The sequence below is a fragment of the Bos indicus x Bos taurus genome, chromosome 6 (assembly GCF_003369695.1).
Source record: "Bos indicus x Bos taurus breed Angus x Brahman F1 hybrid chromosome 6, Bos_hybrid_MaternalHap_v2.0, whole genome shotgun sequence".
Lineage (NCBI taxonomy): Eukaryota > Metazoa > Chordata > Mammalia > Artiodactyla > Bovidae > Bos > Bos indicus x Bos taurus.
In genome coordinates this window covers 67,424,871-67,447,724 of record NC_040081.1, presented here as the reverse complement: position 1 = coordinate 67,447,724, position 22,854 = coordinate 67,424,871, and the positions used below count along the sequence as shown (strand labels likewise).

At 38.1% G+C, this 22,854-nt stretch overlaps 1 protein-coding gene across 10 annotated transcripts in view; it reads left to right on the top strand.

Moving 5' to 3' along the window:
* FRYL (FRY like transcription coactivator) overlaps nt 1-22,854 on the top strand; it is a 269,105-nt gene that overhangs the window by 128,505 nt on the left and 117,746 nt on the right. For all 10 annotated transcript variants that reach the window (XM_027544457.1, XM_027544458.1, XM_027544459.1 and 7 more), the window contains 3 exons: nt 5,481-5,534; nt 9,170-9,309; nt 10,586-10,682. In XM_027544457.1, the coding sequence (XP_027400258.1) occupies nt 5,481-5,534; nt 9,170-9,309; nt 10,586-10,682 (291 nt within the window). The remainder of the gene's footprint in view (nt 1-5,480; nt 5,535-9,169; nt 9,310-10,585; nt 10,683-22,854) is intronic.

Genomic DNA, 22,854 nt, shown 5'->3' with positions numbered 1-22,854 from the left:
ACTATCCACTGTTTTTTTGATAGTATTAAATATCTTTGTATTTTAAAGAGTTTCTGGTCTCGCATTTTTCTGTTAGTTTCCCCCCTTCTCCTCACATGTTTATTGTTACATGGTATATATTATTTACTATGATTGAGGCACTGAACAGCTGATTGGAAGCCCCACCTTCATGGAGGGGCCTTTTTGACTGTGGTCTTTAGCATGTAGTCATCTGAACCATCAATGTCAGCTCTTTAGCTGGGAGCTAGTCAGAATCTCCTGAGAGGGGTGCTTCAGTAGCCCAAATGAGAAGATTTAGGCTTGGCTACTAACATTCAGGGGATATAGAGGCAGAAGATAACTGTTTTTTTTTATTATTATTATTATTATTTAGCATATACTTTTTCACTTAAGCTCCCTGTCTTCAGGATGATACCCTGTCTTCAAGTGTAGAATCTCCCAGCTGACGTCTCTGTTTTGCTCTTTGCTAAGAAGGGCAATTCCTCTATGCGCAGGATGGAGAGACGGCCAACTTGCTAAGTAAGAGTGGGTGAAGGGAGTGAGAGGTAGGGTTTAAACTTTTCCTAAACATTCAACCAACCTCTTTTTGTTTTTTGTTTTTTAGTTTTCTCTTTTTAATAAAAAGCCTATAAAAGAGGTCAATACAGTACCAGACCTCTTATTTTTTTTAATTTTTTGGCTGCTCTGAGTCTCCATGGTGGCACGCAGGCTTTTTCTCTAGTTGTGGCACATGGGTTTAGCTGCCCCGTGGCATGTGGGGTCTCAGATCCCGTACCAGGCATTGAACCTGTGTCCCTGTGTTGCAAGATGGATTCTTCACCACTGGACCCCCAGGGAAATCCCTCAACATTCTTATTTTAACTTCACCTTCATCCACACTTTCATAGTACTGAAGTCCTCCAATTCCTGAGCCTTTGGGGAGTTCCAAGGTACAGACTGGATTATCTTTTCCCCACTTTGCATGGCAAGCTCAGTCCCTTCCCTCTGATTGTGACTCAGATGTCATCTTCTCAGTGGTCATTAGGAAGTCCCCACCTCCACTGCAGCTTCCTATCCTAAAGTCGAAGATAATATATATATTTTTTTGCTCTGTCATTGGACTTTTTAATCTACAGTGATAAGGATTGTTTAGTAGGAGAGAAGGCCATGTTTAGTTGCAGATTATTGAAATATTTCAGTATCATTGTTACACTGTCAAAATTTTTTCAGTAAGCCCTCTTGCTTTCCTTGGAAGCTACATGTTGCTGCTGGTACTCTGCACACAGATACTAGTTAAAGGGTCAAATTAGAGTATAAGGGATTGTGAACTTTAGATGCATTATTAGTATACTCTATTATTTTGAAATAATGACATTATAAAAAGTGGAAATAGTTTTAAAGGTTATGTAATAAAAATAGTGATCCTTTCATTTTTTATCAAGGTAATCACTGTCCATAGTTTTAGTTTACTATTTTTCATGTCTGTTATTTATCAATGTCTGTAGCACTTTCCACCTTTAAAAAAGAAAAAACACAGCCATGAGATTTTATATACATATATTTTTTCTGTACCTATTTTTATTTAAAAAATCAGAGATTGTTCTATTGTCAGCCCATATGTATTTGTCTCATTCTTTCTAACAATTGAATACTACTTCACTTAGAGAAAGTACTATAAATGTTTGTATACCACTCTCTATGGATAAGCTGTTTGGGACTTACCCCAATTTGAGGCCATTGCAAAAAACAGTGTAGTGTTAGTTGCTCAGTCCTGTCCCAGTCTTTTCGATCTCATAGACTGTAGCCCACCAGGCTCCTCTGTCCATGGAATTCTCCAGGCAAGAATACTGGAGTGGATTGCCATTCCCTTCTCCAGAGGATCTTCCTGACCCAGGGATTGAACCCAGGTCTCCTGTGTTGCAGGCAGCCTCTTTACTGTTTGAGCTACCAGGAAGACAACAGCAGAAAAAGATAGTACAATAAATATTCTTATACGTAAGTCTTTGCATTCATCTATATGTAAATATAGAGAATAATTTGGTCTATGGCCATAGCACTCTGAACGCACCCAGATCTCATCTGATCTCAGAAGCTAAGCAGGATCGGGCCCAGTTAGTACTTGGATGGGAGAATAACTTGTATTCTTTTTGGTTGTCATGTTAATGGGTTGCAGATACTATAAGCATGTTTTTAAATTCTTTATCTTTTCAAAGTCTCATATTGAAAGTACGTCTGCTTGAGCAATGGTTAGACTGTCCTCAACCATATTATAATCAAACTGAGAGGTTAATACAAAGCCCTTGATTAGTAATCTGTATTTAAGGCAGTACACTTCAGTTTAGTTCAGTCACTCAGTCGTATCCGACTCTTTGAGACCCCATGGACTGCAGCACGCCAGGCCTCCCTATCCTTCACCAACTCCTGGAGTTTACTCAAACTCATGTCCATTGAGTCGGTGGTACCATCCAACCATCTCATCCTCTGTTGTCCCCTTCTCTTCCTGCCTTCAATCTTTCCCAGCATCAGGCTCTTTTCCAATGAATCAATTCTTCACATCAGGTGGAGTTTCAGCTTCAGCATCAGTCCTTCCAGTGAATATTCAGGACTGATCTCCTTTAGGATGGACTGGTTGGCTCTTCTTGCAGTCCAAGGGACTCTGAAGAGTCTTCTCCAACACCACAGTTCAAAAGCATCAGTTCTTCAATGCTCAGCTTTCTTTATAGTCCAGCTCTCGTATCCACACATGACTAGTAGAAAAACCATAGCTTTGACTAGATGGACCTTTGGCAAAGTAGTGTCTCTGCTTTTTAATATGCTGTCTAGGTTGGTCATAACTTTTCTTCCAAGGAGCAAGCGTCTTTTAATTTCATGGCTGCAGTCACCATCTGCAGTGATTTTGGAGTCCAAGAAATTAATGTTTTTTAACTGATAGTGACATGAGTATTTCACATTCAAACATCGTTTCTGAGTTCTTATTATGTAAAAAACAGCTAACTCTCACTTTTTGGTTTAGGAAAAACTCTGTGAGGCTATCAAATGTTCAGAAATCTTTGAGAAAGTGTGAGTTTATTGAAAAATGAAAAATGTTGACTACAAGAAAACTGTGAGTGTTTCTGGAAAAGTTAATTTCTCTCTTTTAGTTTTCTTAGTCATTACTTTACTGTATAAATACCCTATGGGGTAATGAACTATGTAGATCAGCGTTCCTCAAAATATTACTGAAAACCTTTCAATTTAGTATTACAGTGAAAGAGGGATCAAGTGAGGGGGATCAAGTAAGTCAAGTAAGTTGGGAAGAAACAGCTTATTCTCTCTTCTATACCACGCCTAGCCCAGGTTTTAAATACACAATTCACATTAGGATAGCTCAATAGTCTTCAAACTTTTAGATACTTACAGAAGCAGTGTTCTCTTGAACTTGCTGTGAGACTTAGAGCTCATTAATTGGGCATATATATTATTGGACAGTATCATTATCGTGTTGTATGTTTATCGTGCATCAGTCAGTTCAGTTCAGTTTAGTCGCTCAGTCGTGTCCGACTCTTTGCGACCCCATGAATCACAGCACGCCAGGCCTCCCTGTCCATCACCAACTCCTGGAGTTCACTCAGACTCACGTCCATCGAGTCAATGATGCCATCCAGCCATCTCATCCTCTGTTGTTCCCTTCTCCTCCTGTCCCCAGTCCTCCCAGCATCAGAGTCTTTTCCAATGAGTCAACTCTTCGCATGAGGTGGCCAAAGTATTGAAGTTTCAGCTTTAGTATCATTCCTTCCAAAGAAATCCCAGGGCTGATCTCCTTCAGAATGGACTGGTTGGATCTCCTTGCAGTCCAAGGGACTCTCAAGAGTCTTCTCCAACACCACAGTTCAAAAACATCAATTCTTGGGCGCTCAGCTTTCTTCACAGTCCAACTCTCACATCCATACATGACCACAGGAAAAACCATAGCCTTGACTAGACGGACCTTTGTTGGCAAAGTAATGTCTCTGCTTTTGAATATGCTATCCAGGTTGGTCATAACTTTCCTTCCAAGGAGTAAGCGTCTTTTAATTTCATGGCTGAAGTCACCATCTGTAGTTGGTTTTAGAGATAGAAGACTTGTCTGCAAGATAATTACCAAAGTGTGCTTAGCATTTAAGGACTCAAATGCCAAGGACATACCAAAAATCTTTTGCCCATTAAGAAAGTCAAGTGCCATAAAACCAAAATTGAAAGAGACACATGTATCCCATCGTTCACTGCAGCACTATTTACAATGGCTAGAACATGGAAGCAACCTAGATGTCCATCCACGGATGAATGGATAAAGAAGTTGTGGCATATATACACAATAGAATGTTATTCAGCCATAAAAGGAACACATTTGAGTCAGTTCTAGTGAGGTGGATGAACCTAGAACCTATTATACAGAGTGAAGTGAGGTCAGAAAGAGAAAGATAAATACTGTATTCTGACAAATATATATGGAATCTAGAAAAATGGTACTGAAGAATTTATTTACAGGGCAACAATGGAGAAACAGACATAGAAAACAGACTTATGGACATGGGGAGAGGGCAGAGGGGGTGAGATGTATGGAAAGAGTAACATGGAAATTTATATTACCATATGTAAAATAGATGGCCAATGGGAATTTGCTGTATGGCTCAGGAAACTCAAACAGGAGCTCTGTATCAACCTAGAGGGGTGGGACGGGGAGGGAGTTTCAGAAGGGCGGGGATATATGTATACCTATGGCTGATTCATGTTGAGGTTTGACAGAAAACAGCAAAATTCTATAAAGCAATTATCCTTCAATAAAAATAAATTAATTAAAAAAAAGAAAGTCAAGCAACATAAAATTCAAGCATTTTACCGACTCCAATTAAATTAGTTAGAAACATGATTCTCTGGTAGTTAGATTAGGAATTTTTACATTTCAGTGGCAAATATGTTTCTGAGTTTATTTTCATGAAGGTGAGTCATAAATGAGAGAAGGAAATTGGGACTCTTGGATAGATAAGCTTCAGAATATACATATTTCTAAATTCCAGTTTTTCTCTAAATTTAAAATTCTAAAAATTCGAAATTTCTAAATTCCAATTGAAGAATGGCACTGGTTTTTTATGATACATATTTCAGGTAAAAATTCAGTAAGAAAGCCTAATGTAGAAAGTTTAGAAAATCATCCTAAAGAATCTCAATAAAAGAATCAATTGTATTAGATTTGAATATAATCTGAGACACCTCTCAAATTCAGTAAGTTAAATAATTCTATGTGGAATAGGAAGCAAGAAAAGTAGATAGTAAGGCTGACAGAAAGGGTCACGCTGTGTATGCTCTTCTAAATTAAATTAATTAAATTTTGTTTGTATTACCACATCAGCACCTTTCCTTAAGACTAATTAATTACAAAAGAAAATCTAATTACAAAGAAAGCAAAACCAACTTACAAATCTCAACTGTTTAATATATGTAAAATTTCTAATATTTTGCATATACTTTTTTTTCAATTGTAGGAGAAGCCATTATCTAGATCTCTTCAGAGAGGTGAAGATCTTCAGTTTGACCAGGTATGCCAGTGTGCTTTTTTTTTTTTTCTTTTTTTTTTCCTGAAAGGAAAATGTTTATCCTAACAGTCTGATCCAAATACATATACACCCAGTATTAAGAAATTTCTATGTTTTGTTTAGTGGCCCTATATATCGTTATACACTAGATTCTGTCTGGAGCTGATAGTCTGTTTTATATAAATATATACGTATATATTATACACACACACACAAAGACACCTGCTGCTGCTACTGCTGCTAAGTCACATCAGTTGTGTCCAACTCTGTGTGACCCCATAGATGGCAGCCCACCAGGCTCCCATCCCCAAGATTCTCCAGGCAAGAATACTGGAGTTGGTTGCCATTTCCTTCTCCAGTGCATTAAAGTGAGAAGTGAAAGTGAAGTCACTCAGTTGTGTCCGACTCTTTGCGACCCCATGGAGTGTAACCTACCAGACTCCTCCGTCCATGGGATTTCCCAGGCAAGAGTACTGGAGTGGGTTGCCATTGCCTTCTCCGTAATAAACAAGGACCAAACCCAGGCTACCAGCGTGGAAGCATGACATGCTAACCACTGGACTGCCATGGAATTCCTTGGTAGTTTGTTTTTTAACAAAACAAATAGAAGGAGTTATGAGCTGTGAACTTTATTGATTTCTGTTTATTAAATATTTTAAAACTTTGCTTTTCATTGGTACTGTCTTTATTATGCCCTTTGAAAATTTTCAGAAGGCTTCCAATTATATCCCTCAATCTTTCCTTGTATACAATTTTACATATTTGACCTCTTAACACGGAGAAGGCGGTGGCAACCCACTCCAGTACTCTTGCCTGGAGAGTCCCATGGACGGAGGAGCCTGGTGGGTTGCAGTCCATGGGGTCGTGAAGAGTCAGACACGACTGAGCGACTTCCCTTTCACTTTCACTTTCATGCATTGGAGAAGGAAATGGCAACCCACTCCAGTGTTCTTGCCTGGAGAGTCCCAGGGATGGTGGAGCCTGGTGGGCTGCCGTCTATGGGGCCGCACAGAGTCGGACATGACTGAAGCGACTTAGCAGCAGCAGCAGCAGACCTCTTAACATTTACTGTTTTTCCTGTTGGGGCTTCAGAACCTTTATATTGAAGCATCTAGCCTGGTTTTCTCTCTTTCCACCCCATTCTAAAGGCAGAGCCAGAGACAAGGACTTGGTTCTAGAAAGAGATTCTAGGGAGGAGACTTGAGAGAGTGATGCAGGGAAAAGGAAGAACCGATAGAGATCACCGCTCTGGGCACTGGGGGTTCATTCCATTCTGAGAGCTATCGAGAATGTTGCCCATACTTGTCTGTCTGAAGAATGGAGGGCTGCAGCATTTATCTGCAGTTCCCTCTGCAGTAGTTGTGGGTTGTCCTCAGAGGCATTGACTACACCCCATACTCAAACTTGTAGCTGTGCTTGTGCAAAGATCAAGGGGAGTGCCTGTGTTAGAAAGCCAAAGAAGCTTAAAAAGAAAATATACAATGGCCAACCCCCGACCCCAAAATAATCCCCAAACCAGAAATCTTTATAAAGAATACTAATATCTAAAATTTAGTGATATTTTTCTAATGTCAGTTCTTTCCTCTTGCTAATAATGAATATTTGATCAAGTGTTATTTTTATCATAATTATGTTTGCTCAATAATTATTTCATTATATATTGATTGTCTGCAAAGCTCAATAACCGAGATCAGCTTTCTGTTGCCACCTAGTATTCCTGAGCTACTTTTCTCATAATTAGGTATCTAGGAAATAGAAGTTAATGCTCATGTTAGTCTGCTTGATTAGATAGAGATGACTTGTTAGAATTACTTGGTGGAGGCTTACCAAAATACTGTGTTTCTGGCTCCTGCTGCAGTTCTGCTGACCAAGATTGGTGCTCTGGCACCTGTATTTTACAATAGCTCCCTAGGTGATTCTGATGCATACACTCAGTAAATAGCTGCTGGTCTAAGAAGCTATAAATAAGAAGGCTTTTGTTATGATAATAATAAGATCACTTCATACAGCCCTTTTCAAATCTTAATGCCATTACAGAAGATACTAAGTACTAGTTATTATTAATGTATTACTAATATTTTAGTAACTAAAGTTATTATTAATGTTATTGTTAATGTATTACTAATATATTTAAATAATCTTGAATCTATTTAACTAATGATGAATGAATGATCAGAATTTGAAACTTATTAAGCCATATTTTAAGGAAATTTCCATTTCTTTTCTTATGTAAATGACAATAAAACTAAATTATCATGCCCAATAGCTTGATTCTTTTTTACAATAAAAGCTATGTGTGAAATAAACTGCTTTTATATTTTTACAGTAGCAGATGATGTTAGTTCCTACTTTAAATATTAAGAGATTTCCTTTGATTGATAGTATTCATTGTTAATGAAATATAAAATTTCAAAATGCTTAAATAAAATTAGAATCTTGTTTTTATTTTCATTTTCTAGATTAGAAACTATTCACCTATCAGGTTATGATAATTTATAAATCATAAATGTATGATTAAAGGAAGACAGATTATAAAAAAAGAGAAGAATGCACAATCAACCTGTTTCATTCTTTGTTACATGAAAAATATAAAATATTAGGAAAAATAAATGTTTAATTCCTAGAAGTAGCCATTTATCTTCATTAACTGACACTTCCTACAGTTGTAGAACTGAGTGAGATGTTGAATATCCCCGCAGCCTGTAGTTTTTTTAGTTAAGTCAAACAAAGTGAAGCATGTTTCACTGTACACTAATTTTAAAATACTAATTTTATGAACAATGGATTGAATCAGATACAAAGTTTCTTATGAAGAGAGTGTGTTTTTTCTCTGGATCCTCAAGGTGACCTTAGGGATGACTGGTGGTAGCTGGTGTACCTCTTACCGCCACTACAGGCAAGCTGGGTTCATTCGTGAAATGAATCTGATAAAGCTAACCTACAGTTCAGATAGTTTAAGGGATGCCTCAAATTGAGTGGCAGGCATCCGTCCCACTCCATTTATTTTTATGCTGTCCATTTATATATTTTAAGCTTGAAAAGCATGTATATAACACATTTCTAATATGTTCATTTGTGAGTATCACAAATTGTGTAATTATAATTCTCTGTTCCGTGTCATAGCAGCACAGAGGCAAGTGGAGCTTTTCCCATAGTTCTAACTGGTGCGGTCTTCTCTGTTTCTGCATCCCTTTATCCCTTCTAGTGGTAACATTTTAGAACATTTCATTCACATGAGTAGGGAAGAACTGGCCAGGAAAAGGAAGGAGGTGTGATTGTTTCATGTTGTGTGTAACGGTTCACCCAGAGGCGTCATGAATATAATCAGGGATGTTACTGACAGTCATGTTTTAACACAAGCAGCATATGGAGGCAGGTAAAGGGTGGAAAGCCACTGAACTAAACTGCAAGGATTTGGGTAAATTTTAATAGTCAGTGAAATGTAACTCACTATACTTTATTACTTGGCTAGACTCCCAGCCCTTATTTTTATTTTGAAACACATTTATTGCTCTTGAATTACTGTGTTTCGTGTTAATTTATTCCAGAAATATTGCTCATTTCTAAGTGATTGCAAGTAGAGTTAGAAGCGTGGCACTTTGATGTATTTTATCTTTGGCAACATCTTGTGTTTCCAGTTGATAAGCTCTATGAGCTCAGTAGCAGAGCACTGTCTCCCTTCCTTACTCCGCACCTTGTTTGACTGGTACAAGCGCCAGAACGGAACTGAAGATGAATCATATGAATATAGGCCTCGGTCTAGCACAAAATCTAAGGGGTAAGTGGCGCATTTTTTTACTTTTCTGTCTGGGCTTGAAGTACTTCCAATGAAGAGGCTATAGTGTTATCAGCTGACGATTGTTATTGTTTGGTTACTTTTGTTGAACAGGTAACAGAGGGAAAAGGTGGTTCACACGTAAACTGTGAATCAAGTGAAGGTATCAGTTAAAGGAGGTGCTGCCCCACAGGAGTCACCACTGGAGCTAGTCTTGCCAAAATGCATTTCAAGAAAGCTATCTCAGTGGTGCAGTGAGGAGCTTTAACAGTCATCAACAAAGTTAAAAATATGCAAAGAAAGTCCCGTTCATATGGTTTGTGAAGGGAAACAATTGTGATATTGGAAGACTGCTCAAACCTTATATTCTTTAACTTAAGACTCTTCTTGGAGTTAAATCCTTGAACTTGTCTTTCTTCAAATTTTCCAGGGAGATCATAGATTTAAGTAAAACATGTTTGTTTTCAGATGATGGCCTATGGTTTAGAATTGGATTTCAGCAGATGCCACTTGTGATTTTTCAACTTAGATTTGTGAAAAAATGACCTGGCACTGTATTTTCATATTTTTCTTCCTCTTATTCTTTTATTTTTTATTTATTTTAAAATATGGTTTTATTTATTAAAAATTTTCCATTTGTATGTTTAATTTTTTTTTTTAAATTATGAACATATGATAACACACTTACAGGCGACTTGGAAAATACAGAACAAGGTTACATATCGTTCCATTTATATATTATAATAATTTTTTGAAGTAGATAAGATTTTTAGTTGGAGTTTCAATAGCAAACTCTAAAAAGTAACAGAATGAATATACAGAGAAGTAGAAGGATATTGTAGGTCTGAAAAGCTCTGTGAACCTATTCAAAATAACATAATTAAGATTTGTACAATTTTCATACAACAGTAGGGTATAAATTCTATTCATTTTTTTGGCCGTGCCACTTGGCATGTAGGATCCCAGTTCCCTGACCAGGAATTGAACCCATACCCCCTGCACTGGAAGCATGGCGTCCTAACCACTGAACCACCAGAAACTCCCCCTAATTGTTTTAGATTAGGTTTAATTTCTGACAGATATAGTAGTGAGATTTGCATGTAAGTTCCTAACGTACAAAATGAGAACACAAGAAATGCAATGTATATGTTGAGTGATTACAAAAACTTTTAACAGTTGCCATGAAACACCATACGTACTAGGAATTCAGTAAGTAACATGAAATACTAACCAAGAGCTCTTTTCATAATGCAATCCTAATTTGAGATTCTTGTTTCAGGGATGAACAGCAACGTGAAAGAGACTATCTTCTTGAAAGAAGAGACTTAGCAGTAGATTTCATTTTTTGTCTAGTTTTAGTTGAAGTTCTAAAGCAGGTAAGCTCTTTCGTTTCTGCAAAGTCTGTATTTCCTATTTTTCGCTGATTTACTTTCATGTTTCAGTTACCTAATTTAGGATGTTGTATCTAAAATTCTGGCTCACAGAAACACAATTCCTGTAATTTAATTGTATGCCTTTCAATTGCCTGAGGATTACATGTCCTGTACCTGTCTCTCCCCATTCTTTCTACCTTCGTTTGCCATCTAAGACATGAAATCGTGTTAGTAAAATGGAGCTGAATAGAAACTGTTAAATATGGGCTTTTAGCTGTCACTGTAGTCTACCTGTCATTTACCTACTTCAATTCCTTTTCACCTCCACTTTTAAAGAAATTCTCTTCCTAGCCCTCAAGCCTGCATTTCAACATGTAATAATTGTGCAGTGATTGTTGAGCAATGGGGGTGATCTGAACTGTCAAGTGCAAATGATTTTCAGGATAATGAATTATTTATGTTTGTTCATTCAACGGGCTTCCCTGATAGCTCAGTTGGTAAAGAATGTGCCTGCAAAGCAGGAGACCCCGGTTCAATTCCTGGGTCGAGAAGATCTGCTGGAGAAGGGATTAGGCTACCCACTCCAGTATTCTTGGGCTTCCCTGGTGGCTCAGCTGGTAAAGAGTCCGCCTGTAATGCCAGAGACCTAGATTTGATCCCTGGGTTGGGAAGATCTCCTGGAGAAGGGAAAGGCTACCCACTCCAGTACTCTGGCCTGGAAAATTCCATGGACTATACATAGTCCATGGGGTTGCAAAGAGTTGGACATGACTTTCTCTTTCACTTTCATTCATTCAATAAGTGTTAGAATGTCTACTGTTGGGTGGCGTTGTTCTAGGTGCTGCACTCCTGAGCTCACCATCTCAGTGACATAGTGAAGATATAAATATGTAATTTAGTGTCAGCTATCATCTTGTACATATTTTTACTATTCACGATCAGTACAAGTATGTGTATAAGTGCCTGTACTGATGTGAAAGTATGTTTTCCATAGTTTGTAGTCTTTAAAAACTTATACAGCATTCAAAGATGATCCATGTATTTCCAGCCATGTATGCTGTAATGTTTTGGGAAAAGAAAAAATCAGGTCACCTAAAAGAAAAAAAAAAAATCATATTTTGCATATGACATGTTTGGACAGGGAGTTTTGTTTTTGTTGTATAAAATGGAATAGAATACCTAATATGACTTGAAAAAGCAAGTGTAAGATATAAAAAGTTAATTGATTTGATAGTCTTTTTTTGATATAACCACTATAAAAATATTTGAATTGTGTAATCATGTGTACTTTGCCTTTGTTTTTACAATGTATGTGAAAAAATATTGAAATCTGAATATCTGAAACCCACAGATAAAAATATATTTTTCTTATTTTTTATTTTGTTTAAAATAAAAGTTTAATAACTTTGAATATGTGAAATAGATAAATGCATTAATCAAAGGTAAAATCACTTTAATTTGTACCTTTCATGAAGATTTATTTAGTCAATGTGGGAAAGAAGTTTCCTCTGAAAGTTGTGCTTTCTGAAAGGCAGATTTGCTTTCTTGATCTCTCAGTTTAGCTGGATCCTAGATCCTAGGGCGGAAGTCAGTAGAGATATGGAAGGACCTGAGGACCAGAAGCATGATACCATGAACAGACTTGGGCTTTGCATTCATCAAGGTTACATGCATGCTAAGTCACTGGAGTTGTGTCCGGCTCTTTGTGACCCCATGGACCATAGCCCGCCAGACTCTTCTGTGCATGGGATTCTCCAGGCAAGAATACTGGAGTGGGTTGTCATGCACTCCAGGGAATCTTCCTGAGCCAGGGATCGAACCCAAATCTCTTATGTCTCCTGCATTGGGAAGCATATTCTTTACCACTAGCTCCACCTGGGAAGCCCCATCAAGGTTGATCTCATGCTAAATGTAGATCTTGTGATGAGTTTAGTCATCAGTATTTGCATTTCTTAGTTAAATGATAGAGGAATTTCTTCTCCCAGCCAAAGAAATTGCAAACTCCGATAGAGGAATTTCTTCTCCCAGCCAAAGAAATTGCAAACTCCGTGCACTGACTTTCAGACCCCTCCGTCATCTGACTCTTTTATGCTTTTTCTCCTTTGTTTGCCATGATGGTCTTCCACTTAGCAACTGGTCTCTCTTCTCATCTAAAAGTTACCTATGATTGCACTGGCTTCAGAACTTCAGTGCACAGACAAACCCTTGGAGGGTTTTCTTTCTCCCCTTACCTTTCCTTCTCAGCTGTCCTTTTACCCTTCCCCATTGTCTTTGTCTTGATCTTCCTCCTGTTCCTTTAAAAACTCTAATAGTCCAGATAACTCTTCTAGTAGGGAAAAAAAAATCAAGGTCTGTAAACCTAAGAAAATCCTTTCAGGCCCATTTTTCGAGTCCTCTGCACAAAATCCTTTCATATCCATGGTTCACATGGACTTAAAGTATAAAAAGGGGAAATACAGTGGTTCTCATAGCTCATCCTTGTTTTTGGTTCTTTTATCATACTCTTCTAACTTACAGTTCCCTTTCCACTTAACATTTCTTTTTTAAAAAATTTATTTTTTAATCGGAGTATAATTTCTTTACAGTGTTACATTATTTTCTTTTGTACAACAACATTTATACCCCTATTCTCTCTTACCATTATCCTCATATTTTCATTCAAATGCACTCATCAAAGAAATATATATCAAAAGCATCAGTTCAGTTCAGTCACTCAGTCACGTCCGACTCTGCGACCCCATGGACTGCAGCACACCAGGCTTCCCTGTCCATCACCACCAACTCTCGGAGCTTGTTCAAACTCATGGCCATTGTGTTGGTGATGCCATCTAACCATCTTGTCCTCTATGGACCCCTTCTCCTGCCTTCAGTCTTTCCCAGCATCAGGGTCTTTTCCAATGAGTCAATTCTTTGCACTGGGTGGCCAAAGAATTGGAGCTTCAGCATCTGTCCTTCCAATGAATATTCAGGACTGATTTCCTTTAGGATGAACTGGTTGGATCTCCTTGCAGTCCAAGGGACTCTCAAGAGTCTTCTCCAACACCAAAGTTCAAAAGCATCAACTCTGGCGCTCAGCTTTCTTTATGGTCCAACTCTCACATCCATACATGACTACTGGGAAAGCCATAGCTTTGACTAGATGGAACTTTGTTGACAAAGTAATGTCTCTGCTTTTTAATATGCCTTCTAGGTTTGTCATAGCTTTTCTCCCAAGGAGCAAACATCTTTTTGATGTTCATTATTTAAAATCCTATATAGGTTTTCTCTTTCCCAGTAAAATGCAAGTCTTTTTAGCTTCTTCAAAATTACTGCACCTACAGAATATGAAGTAAAAATCAATAGAACTTTCTGAACTATCATGACAAACGAACCCAATTTTTTTCTGTGTCAAAATGATGTAGGGTTTAATAGATTCAGAGAGTAATCAATGGTAGTATATTTTGAATTTAATATGACTATTACTTTTGTCCCACATAATATACATGTATTAAAATGTGATTCAGTTTTATTTTGATGAGATGGATGGCTCCAGGAGTAACCTGGAGTGTAATGAAATATTGATACATGGTTGGGTCAGTCTTGAAAGGGGAGTACATATTGTTTGTGGGTTAGTGCTTGATCTCATATATTACAAATTATTTGTTTCTTTATTAATTTGTCATGTCCTTATCACACGTTATTATGTGTCATAATCACATATTTAGAACTCTTCACAATACACAAAGAGCTCTGTATCCCTTATACCACCTGATCATTATGATAAACTTTGGGAATGTTTTTTAATCCCAGCTGTGTCATTTGGTTGCTTTGTAACTTGGACAAGTTATTACTCTCTGATTTCTTTCCTCCTCTATAAAAGAATCATGAGAATTAAATACAATAATTCGATACGATAATACGAACATGGGACGTGTCCAATAAATGCTATCTGTTGTTTTTATCTTATGGATAAATATTCTTAGTTACAATGATTTGCTGAAGATTATAAAGCTAGTTCTCTTTTTAAATAAAACTATTCTTATTAGTAAAATCAGTGATATAAAATTAGGTGAAATGACCAGCATCTTATAAAATTAAAGTTTAAATCGTAAGTTAGACTAAGGATTGAAATTATATAAATGTGATGGGAAAAAATCTGGTTAAATCAGTGTGATACATCATGAGAACAAAATTAAATCAAGATGGTAAAGGACTAATTTTATTTTTTCAAGAAAGTCAGAAGAATAATTTTGGGGTCATGGCCAACTACAAATGTTAGAATGTTAGTACCAGAGGCTTTAGAATCCTTGATAAAAAGCATATTTAAACAGCACCATAGCATTTAGACGGAGAAGGTGATGGCATCGCACTCCAGTACTCTTGCCTGGAAAATCCCATGAACAGAGGAGCCTGGTAGGCTGCAGTCCATGGGGTCGCTAAGAGTCGGACACGACTGAGCGACTTCACTTTCACTTTTCACTTTCATGCATTGGAGAAGGAATTGGCAACCCACTCCAGTGTTCTTGCCTGGAGAATCCCAGGGACAAGGGAGCCTGGTGGGCTGCCATCTATGGGATTGCACAGAATCGGAGATGACTGAAGCGACTTAGTAGCAGCAGCATAGCATTTAGAATGTTTGAGGGAATTTTTTTTTCATATTGAATTTTAGCCATACATTTGTTCATTGAAATAGACAAGATTAGGAAACCAGGCCTATGAGCCACTTCAAGTTTTTGGCTTAGTCTTATCAATCCTTATTGTGAAATATCAGAAGATGGAGTAGTAGATCGTTAGGATTTTCAGATTTGACATTGACATTTTAGATGTTAGTGAGTAGCCCTGAACATTATGTTATTTGTGATTTTGCTGAGTAGTGAGTTTATTCACTCTTTTTTCACTGAGGACTGGTCATTTACATAATGAATGAACCTTGCTGACTCTCAGGTATACATATCTTATCTGGTTTTGTGGTTTTCCACTTTCATGATGTACTAAAAGCATTAGATTTAGGAAATAGCTTTGGAATAAAACTTGAGTATTCTTTAGAGTTTACTTGATATATCCTTCTTGAATGTTCAAGTAGAATTTGAGCTGCTTCTAGTCATGCAAATGACAAAATTTGAAAAATTCTTGATACTATAGATGAGGCTATTAATTACTCCATGAAGTAGAACTTTTTTCTATAAACTGAAATAGGATTCCACCCCACCCCCACTTTTTGGAGATTCAATTTGGGAATTTTTGTTGTTGTTGTTATTGTAAGCAAGGGGGAGAAGTAGAAATTTCAAGAATGTCTGAGCATTCTAATAGTGTCCATTCTTAAAATTTTTAGAGATTATGCTTTTTTTTCTTGTAAAAATTAAAACTGAGATAATGTTTCTTCTCTCACTTCTGTTTCTCTGTCTCTTTTCTAACTACAGTGTAATAAAACTGAAAGCTTTTTTCCTCATTTGTTCCATTTATTAAATGTATTTTCACTGGTCAGAAGCTGGGCACACAGTATATTTTAGAGAAGTATGTTCTAACTTCTAAATTTCAGTCCTCTCATCTGCAAAACAGGGGTCAAATACTACCATGTAAGCTTGCTATAAGTGTTATAAATAATGTATATAAAATGCCTGGCAAATACCCAGCGCACAGACACTTGGAAAGTGTTGGTAGTTCAGTATTAAGGTAGTAATAGAGAGCACACAACAGGGCTAAGTAGTGTCCCTAGCTGTCACTGTTAGACTTCTGGCATAATTGGAGCCAGTAAAGACTATGTAGGAGAAAGTATGGGTGTAAGTTAGCTTGTGTTTCATATCTGTGGCCTAGAGCACACCAGACATCCCTGTGAGGACATCATTATGGTAAAACCACAGCACAGCACAGTGAGTGGGCACAGGAAATTTTATTCCTGTCACGTGTAGTGTCACATTATTGCAAGGTCACTGATGTGTCTGGTGCCAGCCTGTATGATTAGCACTGTGAGCTCTATAGGAAGTTCTGGGAGTCAGGCTGCTTGATCCATATACAGCCTATTCCCAAATAAAGGTTGGCGTCACCTAGTGGTAGATACCTCCTTTGTTTTAACCATCCATGGGTTAATCAGAGGGCCTACTGGGACTTAATGACAGAAAATGAAGAAGAACTAAAGAACCTCTTGAGGGTGAAAGAAGATAGTGAAAAAACTGGTTTAAAACTCACCATTCAAAAAACCTAAGATCATGGCATCCAATCCCATCACTTCATGGCAAATAGAAAAGGAAAAGTGGAAACAGTGACAATTTTTTTTTTCTTGGAGCCCAAAATCACTGCAGACAGTGACTGCAGCCATGAAATTAAAAGACACTTGCTCCTTGGAAGGAAAGCTATGACCAACCTAGACAGCATATTAAAAAGCAGAGCCATCACTTTGTTGACAAGGGTCCATATAGTCAAAGCTGTGGTTTTTCCAGTAGTCATGTACAAATGTGAGAGCTGAACCATAAAGAAGGCTGATTGAGGAAGAATTGACGCTTTTGAGCTGTGGTGTTGGAGAAGACTCTTGAGAGTCCCAAGGAGATCAAACCAATCAAAAAGAAATCAACCCTGAATACTCACTGGAAAGACCAAAGCTGAAGCCAGAGCTCCAAAACTTTGGCCACCTGATGCGAAGAGCTGACTCTTTAGAAAAGACCCTGATGCTGGGAAAGACTGACGGCAAAAGGAGAAGAGGGTGGCAGAGGATAAGATGGTTAGATAGCAACATCAACTTAATGGACATGAATCTGAGCAAACTCCAGAAGATAGTGCAGGACAGGGAAGCCTAGGATGCTGCAGTCCATGGGGTCGCAATGAGTTGGAGATGACTTAGTAACTGTACAAGAACAACTGGGACATAGGGGACGATAGCAGTGACTTCAGTAACCTTTTAGTTACCTTCAGGCATATTTTGTTTGGCCCAGTCTGGGAAAGATCAGGCTAGGAGAATACATCTACCTCCCTGCTTCCTAATGAACTCTGGATTACTCCCATTTTCCCCTACGACACCTTGTCCTTGGTGTCTCCATTCTATGTTCTAGTTCCCTCATCTGCCGTTCCTTCCTAGGAGGTAAGAATTTTGTCCTAGTCCCTTTTAGAGAAGGGTAGAAAAAGTGCAGGGACAAGAATCAATCTCCTATTGTAATGCATTCTCTCAGTTTTTTATCTCTGGTCTGGTAATTACGGGCTCTAATTTATTATCTGCGATTTTCACAGGTAAAAAAGTGGAAACTTCCTCCAGGTTATACAACTAGTGAATAGAATAGCTCAGCTTTTCTTCATTAGAGTGATAAAAAGTGTAGAAAGACATCTTTTATCACTCTAATGAAGAAAATATTTTACAATTTGATTATAATTTACTTATAATAAGTTGGGCAACTTTGTATAAATTTAAGGGAGCATTTTGGAGTTACTGGTTTTAGTTTCTCCTTTTATTATTGACTGGGGGATTTTTGTAGAAGCAAACTCTTGTGGTCTGCAATTTGATTATATAAGTGAGTATTAATATGTCTCTGGTCAATAAGTTGTTAATATGTGATGAATAGTGTAGCCCTAAGAAGAGTTACTCAAGGTACCACATAAAAGATTGCCATGCCAAGATCATACTTAATGGCCCAGCCAATATTCCAAAATTCCTATATCAGTGAGATGTGATTATTAACCTTATGCTTCTATAATGGTGGGATGTGTCTGCCTATAAAAGATTGGAAAGCTTCTTATAATTATGCAGTCAGTCATAAAATTCCTACTTAAAGTATCCCTAATTGCAAGAGGAATTTCGAGTTTATAATTTCAGTTTACCAATGGGAGAAAAAGGTTAACACTGTTCTGGAGGCTGAGCTCTCTGACTTTACTATGTAGAATAAATTTAGGTCCTAGTCTGTTACTATCATGGGCTAGTGGCACCCCACTCCAGTACTCTTGCCTGGAAAATCCCATGGATGGAGGAGCCTGGAAGGCTGCAGTCCATGGGGTCGCTGAGGGTCGGACACAACTGAGAGACTTCACTTTCACTTTTCACTTTCATGCATTGGAGAAGGAATTGGCAACCCACTCCAGTGTTCTTGCCTGGAGAATCCCAGGGACGGGGCAGCCTGGTGGGCTGCCGTCTATGGGGTCGCACAGAGTCAGACACAACTGAAGCGACTTAGCAGCAGCAGTAGTAAAGAACCCTACTGCCAATGCAGGTTAGATGTAAGAGAGGCAGGTTCGATCCCTGGATTGGGAAGATCCCCTGGAGGAGGGTATCACAACCCACTCCAGTATTCTTGCCTGGAGAATCCCATGGACAGAGGAGCCTGGTGAGCACCAGTCTACAGGTTCGCACAGTCAGACACGATTGAAGCAACTTAGCATGCAGTCATGCACAGTTATTTGTATGGCATTTAAAAATCTCAGCTTCTACAAACTGATGCATAAACTTCATTTCTTTCTTGTAAGGTCAGGTTATTTTTAAAAGGTTATCTGAGACCTTGAAAGATTTTGTTCACAGCTGGTTACTCAGCCCTTATATGACGGATAGCATGGGGGTGTCCCTCAGAGTACATTTTCTTCTAATTGAATTTCAAGTTCAGGCTTTTAGGACAGTACCCATTTCTAGGAAATTTCAGATGAATGTTCTTTCTGATTTCTTCTGGTCAACAGTAAATAGTGAGCCACTTAGCCAAGATGTGGCTGTAGCTGTTGGTTCTGGCGTCAGGGTTCACCACAAGCCTTTTAGAGCCATGTCAGCTGCTGTGCCTCCGTCTGCTTGAGACAGTGTTTCAAAAATCCTAGAACTGTGGAATGAAATGAGAGAGTAACATTGACATATATACACTACCATGAGTGAAATAGATAGCCAGTGGGAAGTCCCTGTATAGCACAGGGAGCTCAGCTTGGTGCTTTCTGATGACTTAGAGGAATAGGGTATTGGTAGAGTGGGAGGGATGCTCAAGAGGAAGTGAAAGTGTTAGCCTCCCAGTTGTGTCCAAATTTTGTGACCCCAGGGACTATAGCTACCAGGCTTCTCTGTCCACGGAATTCTCCAGGCAAGAATACTGGGGTGGGTTGTCATTCCCTTTTCCAGAGGATCTTTCTGATCCAGGAATCAAACCCAGGTCCCCTACATTGCAGGCAGATTCTTTACCATCTGAGCCAATAGGAAGGGGATATATGTATACATATAACTGATTCACTTCATTGTACAGCAGAAACTAACACAACATTATAAAGCAATTATATTCCAATAAAAAAGTAAAATTAAAAAAAAAATCCCAGTGCTCTCCTTACTGTGGTGTGAATTTGGTCACCTTCTCATTAAAGTGAATAAATGTAAACTAATAGTTCCTTATTGGATTTCTTGCCCCTCATTGTAATTTAATTATCTTTATTCTTATCTAATGTCTGTCTTGTATCCACCACTTTTAATCTAGTTCCTGATCATTATTAAGGCTGAAGTTCAGCCTCCTCCTGATAAGCACCTGGTTAATCTTTGTAAGAAATAAGTTATGTTCATTTTAAATATAAATCTCTTCTTCATCTAATCCCTGAGAAACATTGTGATCATCTCTGAGTAGCTATAATCCTTTTTATTATCGCCAGTCTAGTTTGTGACTTTCTTGGTTATATTTAGTATCTTTATTACAATTTCATCTTACTGATGATGTGTTTTATAAACTATATTATTAACAATTTGGGGGCTTCCCTGGTAGCTCAGCTGGTAAAATTTTAAGCAAACGTAAAGAATTCCTATGTGTTTGGCTCTAATTGACCCTGAGATGCACAGATTGGATAAATTATAATCCTGGTTCAAGACACACTTTTGTCGTTGATCTCTGTGTGACTACCTATGTATTTATTTACAGTGTAACAGTAGCTTATGAGCCTACCACCTAAGACTGAGAACTCGACTATTACCTAAAATTTTAACCCTAATTATGTAAAGCTCCTATTTCACTCCCTGGCTACTTCCTTACTATCATACTGATTTTTATGTTAATTATTCCCTTAACTCTTAAAAAATGTTTTCATGTATGTCTGAATAATATATTAAATTTTTCTTGTTTTTGAACTTTCTAAAAAGTTGTATTATACTGTTTCTTTTTTTCATTCAATATTATATTACTAAGATTGATCTCTGAAGTATGTAGCTAAACATCCATGTTTTCTTATAATGTGTGTAACTGCTAGTGTAATAGAGTTCCTCCCTCTTAGGTTTAGTAGCTGGGGCCTAAGATTAGACTGCCAGAAGTGAGCTTAGTAGAAGAAAAGGTTTACAGCATATACATCTCGAGGCCTTCACAGAAAATAAGTGAAGACTCAAAGAATGGTTCAACCCGAGAACCTGTTTTAACAAAGAACAGCACATTGTGGAGAAGTGACAAGACAAGGAAAAGAGTTTGGGCCCCTAGAGATGGTAAATCATGGGAAGGTAAATGCATGGGGGAAGCCAGTGGAAAATAAGGACTATTTGGTAAGGCTTCTTTGTGCAGCTCCTTCTCTGTGCCCACTTTGTGTTTCTAGTGACAGTGGTTTGTCCTCTTCTTGGTTAGGGAAAAGGAAGACAGGAGGCTGCTTTTAGGGAGGAAGGAGGAGCAGAGTGCTTTTCCCTCATCTGTTCTTTCTCTCCTGCCTTCAACTTAAAACAGTCCTTATGCCCAAGGGCCATGTTTTGTGGTGACACACTGTGGTCTTCACGAGACTGCAGGCTATGTGAGAAATTGATCTGAAGTTTGACCAGCAGTGTTTGTGAGCCCTCATTCATTTACCTTATTTCTACAATTTGGTATTGTCAGACTTAGTTTTTTTTTCCCATCAAGTAAGGGTAAAATGATACCTTGTGTATTTTCTTTCTTTATAGTCCAACTCTCACATCCATACATGACCACTGGAAAAACCATAGCCTTGACTAGATGGACCTTTATTGGCAAAGTAATGTCTCTGCTTTTTAATATGCTGCCTAGGTTGGTCATAACTTTTCTTCCAAGGAGCAAGGGTCTTTTAATTTCATGGCTGCAGTCACCATCTGCAGTGATTTTGGAGCCCCCCAAAGTAAAATCTGTCACTGTTTTCATTGTTTCCCCATCTGTTTGCCATGAAGTGATGGAACCAGATGCCATGATCTTAGTTTTCTGAATGTTGAGTTTTAAGCCAACTTTTTCACTCTCCTCTTTCACTTTCTTTTTTTTTTTTTTTTTACCTCTTTCACTTTCATCAAGAGGCTCTTTAGTTCTTTGCTTTCTGCTGTAAGGGTGGTGTCATCTGCATATCTGAGGTTATTGATATTTCTCCCGGCAATCTTGATTCCAGTTTGTGCTTCATCCAGCCCTGCATTTCGAATGATGTACTCTGCATATAAGTTAAATAACCGAGGTGACCAATATACAGCCTTGACATACTCCTTTCCCGATTTGGAACCAGTCTGTTGTTCCATGTCCAGTTCTAACTGTTGCTTCTTGACCTGCATACAGATTTCTCAGGAGGCAGGTCAGGTGGTCTGGTATTCCCATCTCTTGAAGAATTTTCCACAGTTTGATGTGAAGAATTGATGCTTTTGAACTGTGGTGTTGAAGACTCTGAGAGTCCCCTGGACTACAGGGAAATCCAACCATCCATCTGAAAGGAAATCAGTCCTGAATATTCATTGGAAAGACTGATACTGAAGCTAAAACTCCAATACTTTGGCCACGTGATGCAAAGAACTAGCTCATATGAAAAGGCCCTGATGCTGGGAAAGATTGAAGGCCAGAGGAGAGGGGGACGATGGAGGTTGAGATGGTTGGATGGCATCACTGACTCAATGGACATGAGTTTGAGTAATCTGGGAGTTGGTGATGGACAGGGAGGCCTGGTGTGCTGCAGTCCATGGGGTCACAAAGAGTTGGACATGACTGAGTGACTGAACTGAATTGTGTATTTTCATTCTTATTACTGATGAAAGCAAGCATCTCTTCATATGTTTACTGTCTTAAGAATAACAAAAGGCAAAATCAGAAAATTGTAAAACTTTCCTGAAAGCCTTTAAAGAAGTGGGAAGATATTTCATGCAAATGTATAAGAATATAGTTATCCCCAAATTGATCTGTAATAGACAGTTTTTGTGGGACTAGAAAAGATGGCTCTAAATTGAATAGGAAAGAACAATAGCCAAGCTGTCGTGGAAGAAAAATAGGGAGGCCTTGCAGTGCCAGACATCAGAACCTAGTAGTAAGCT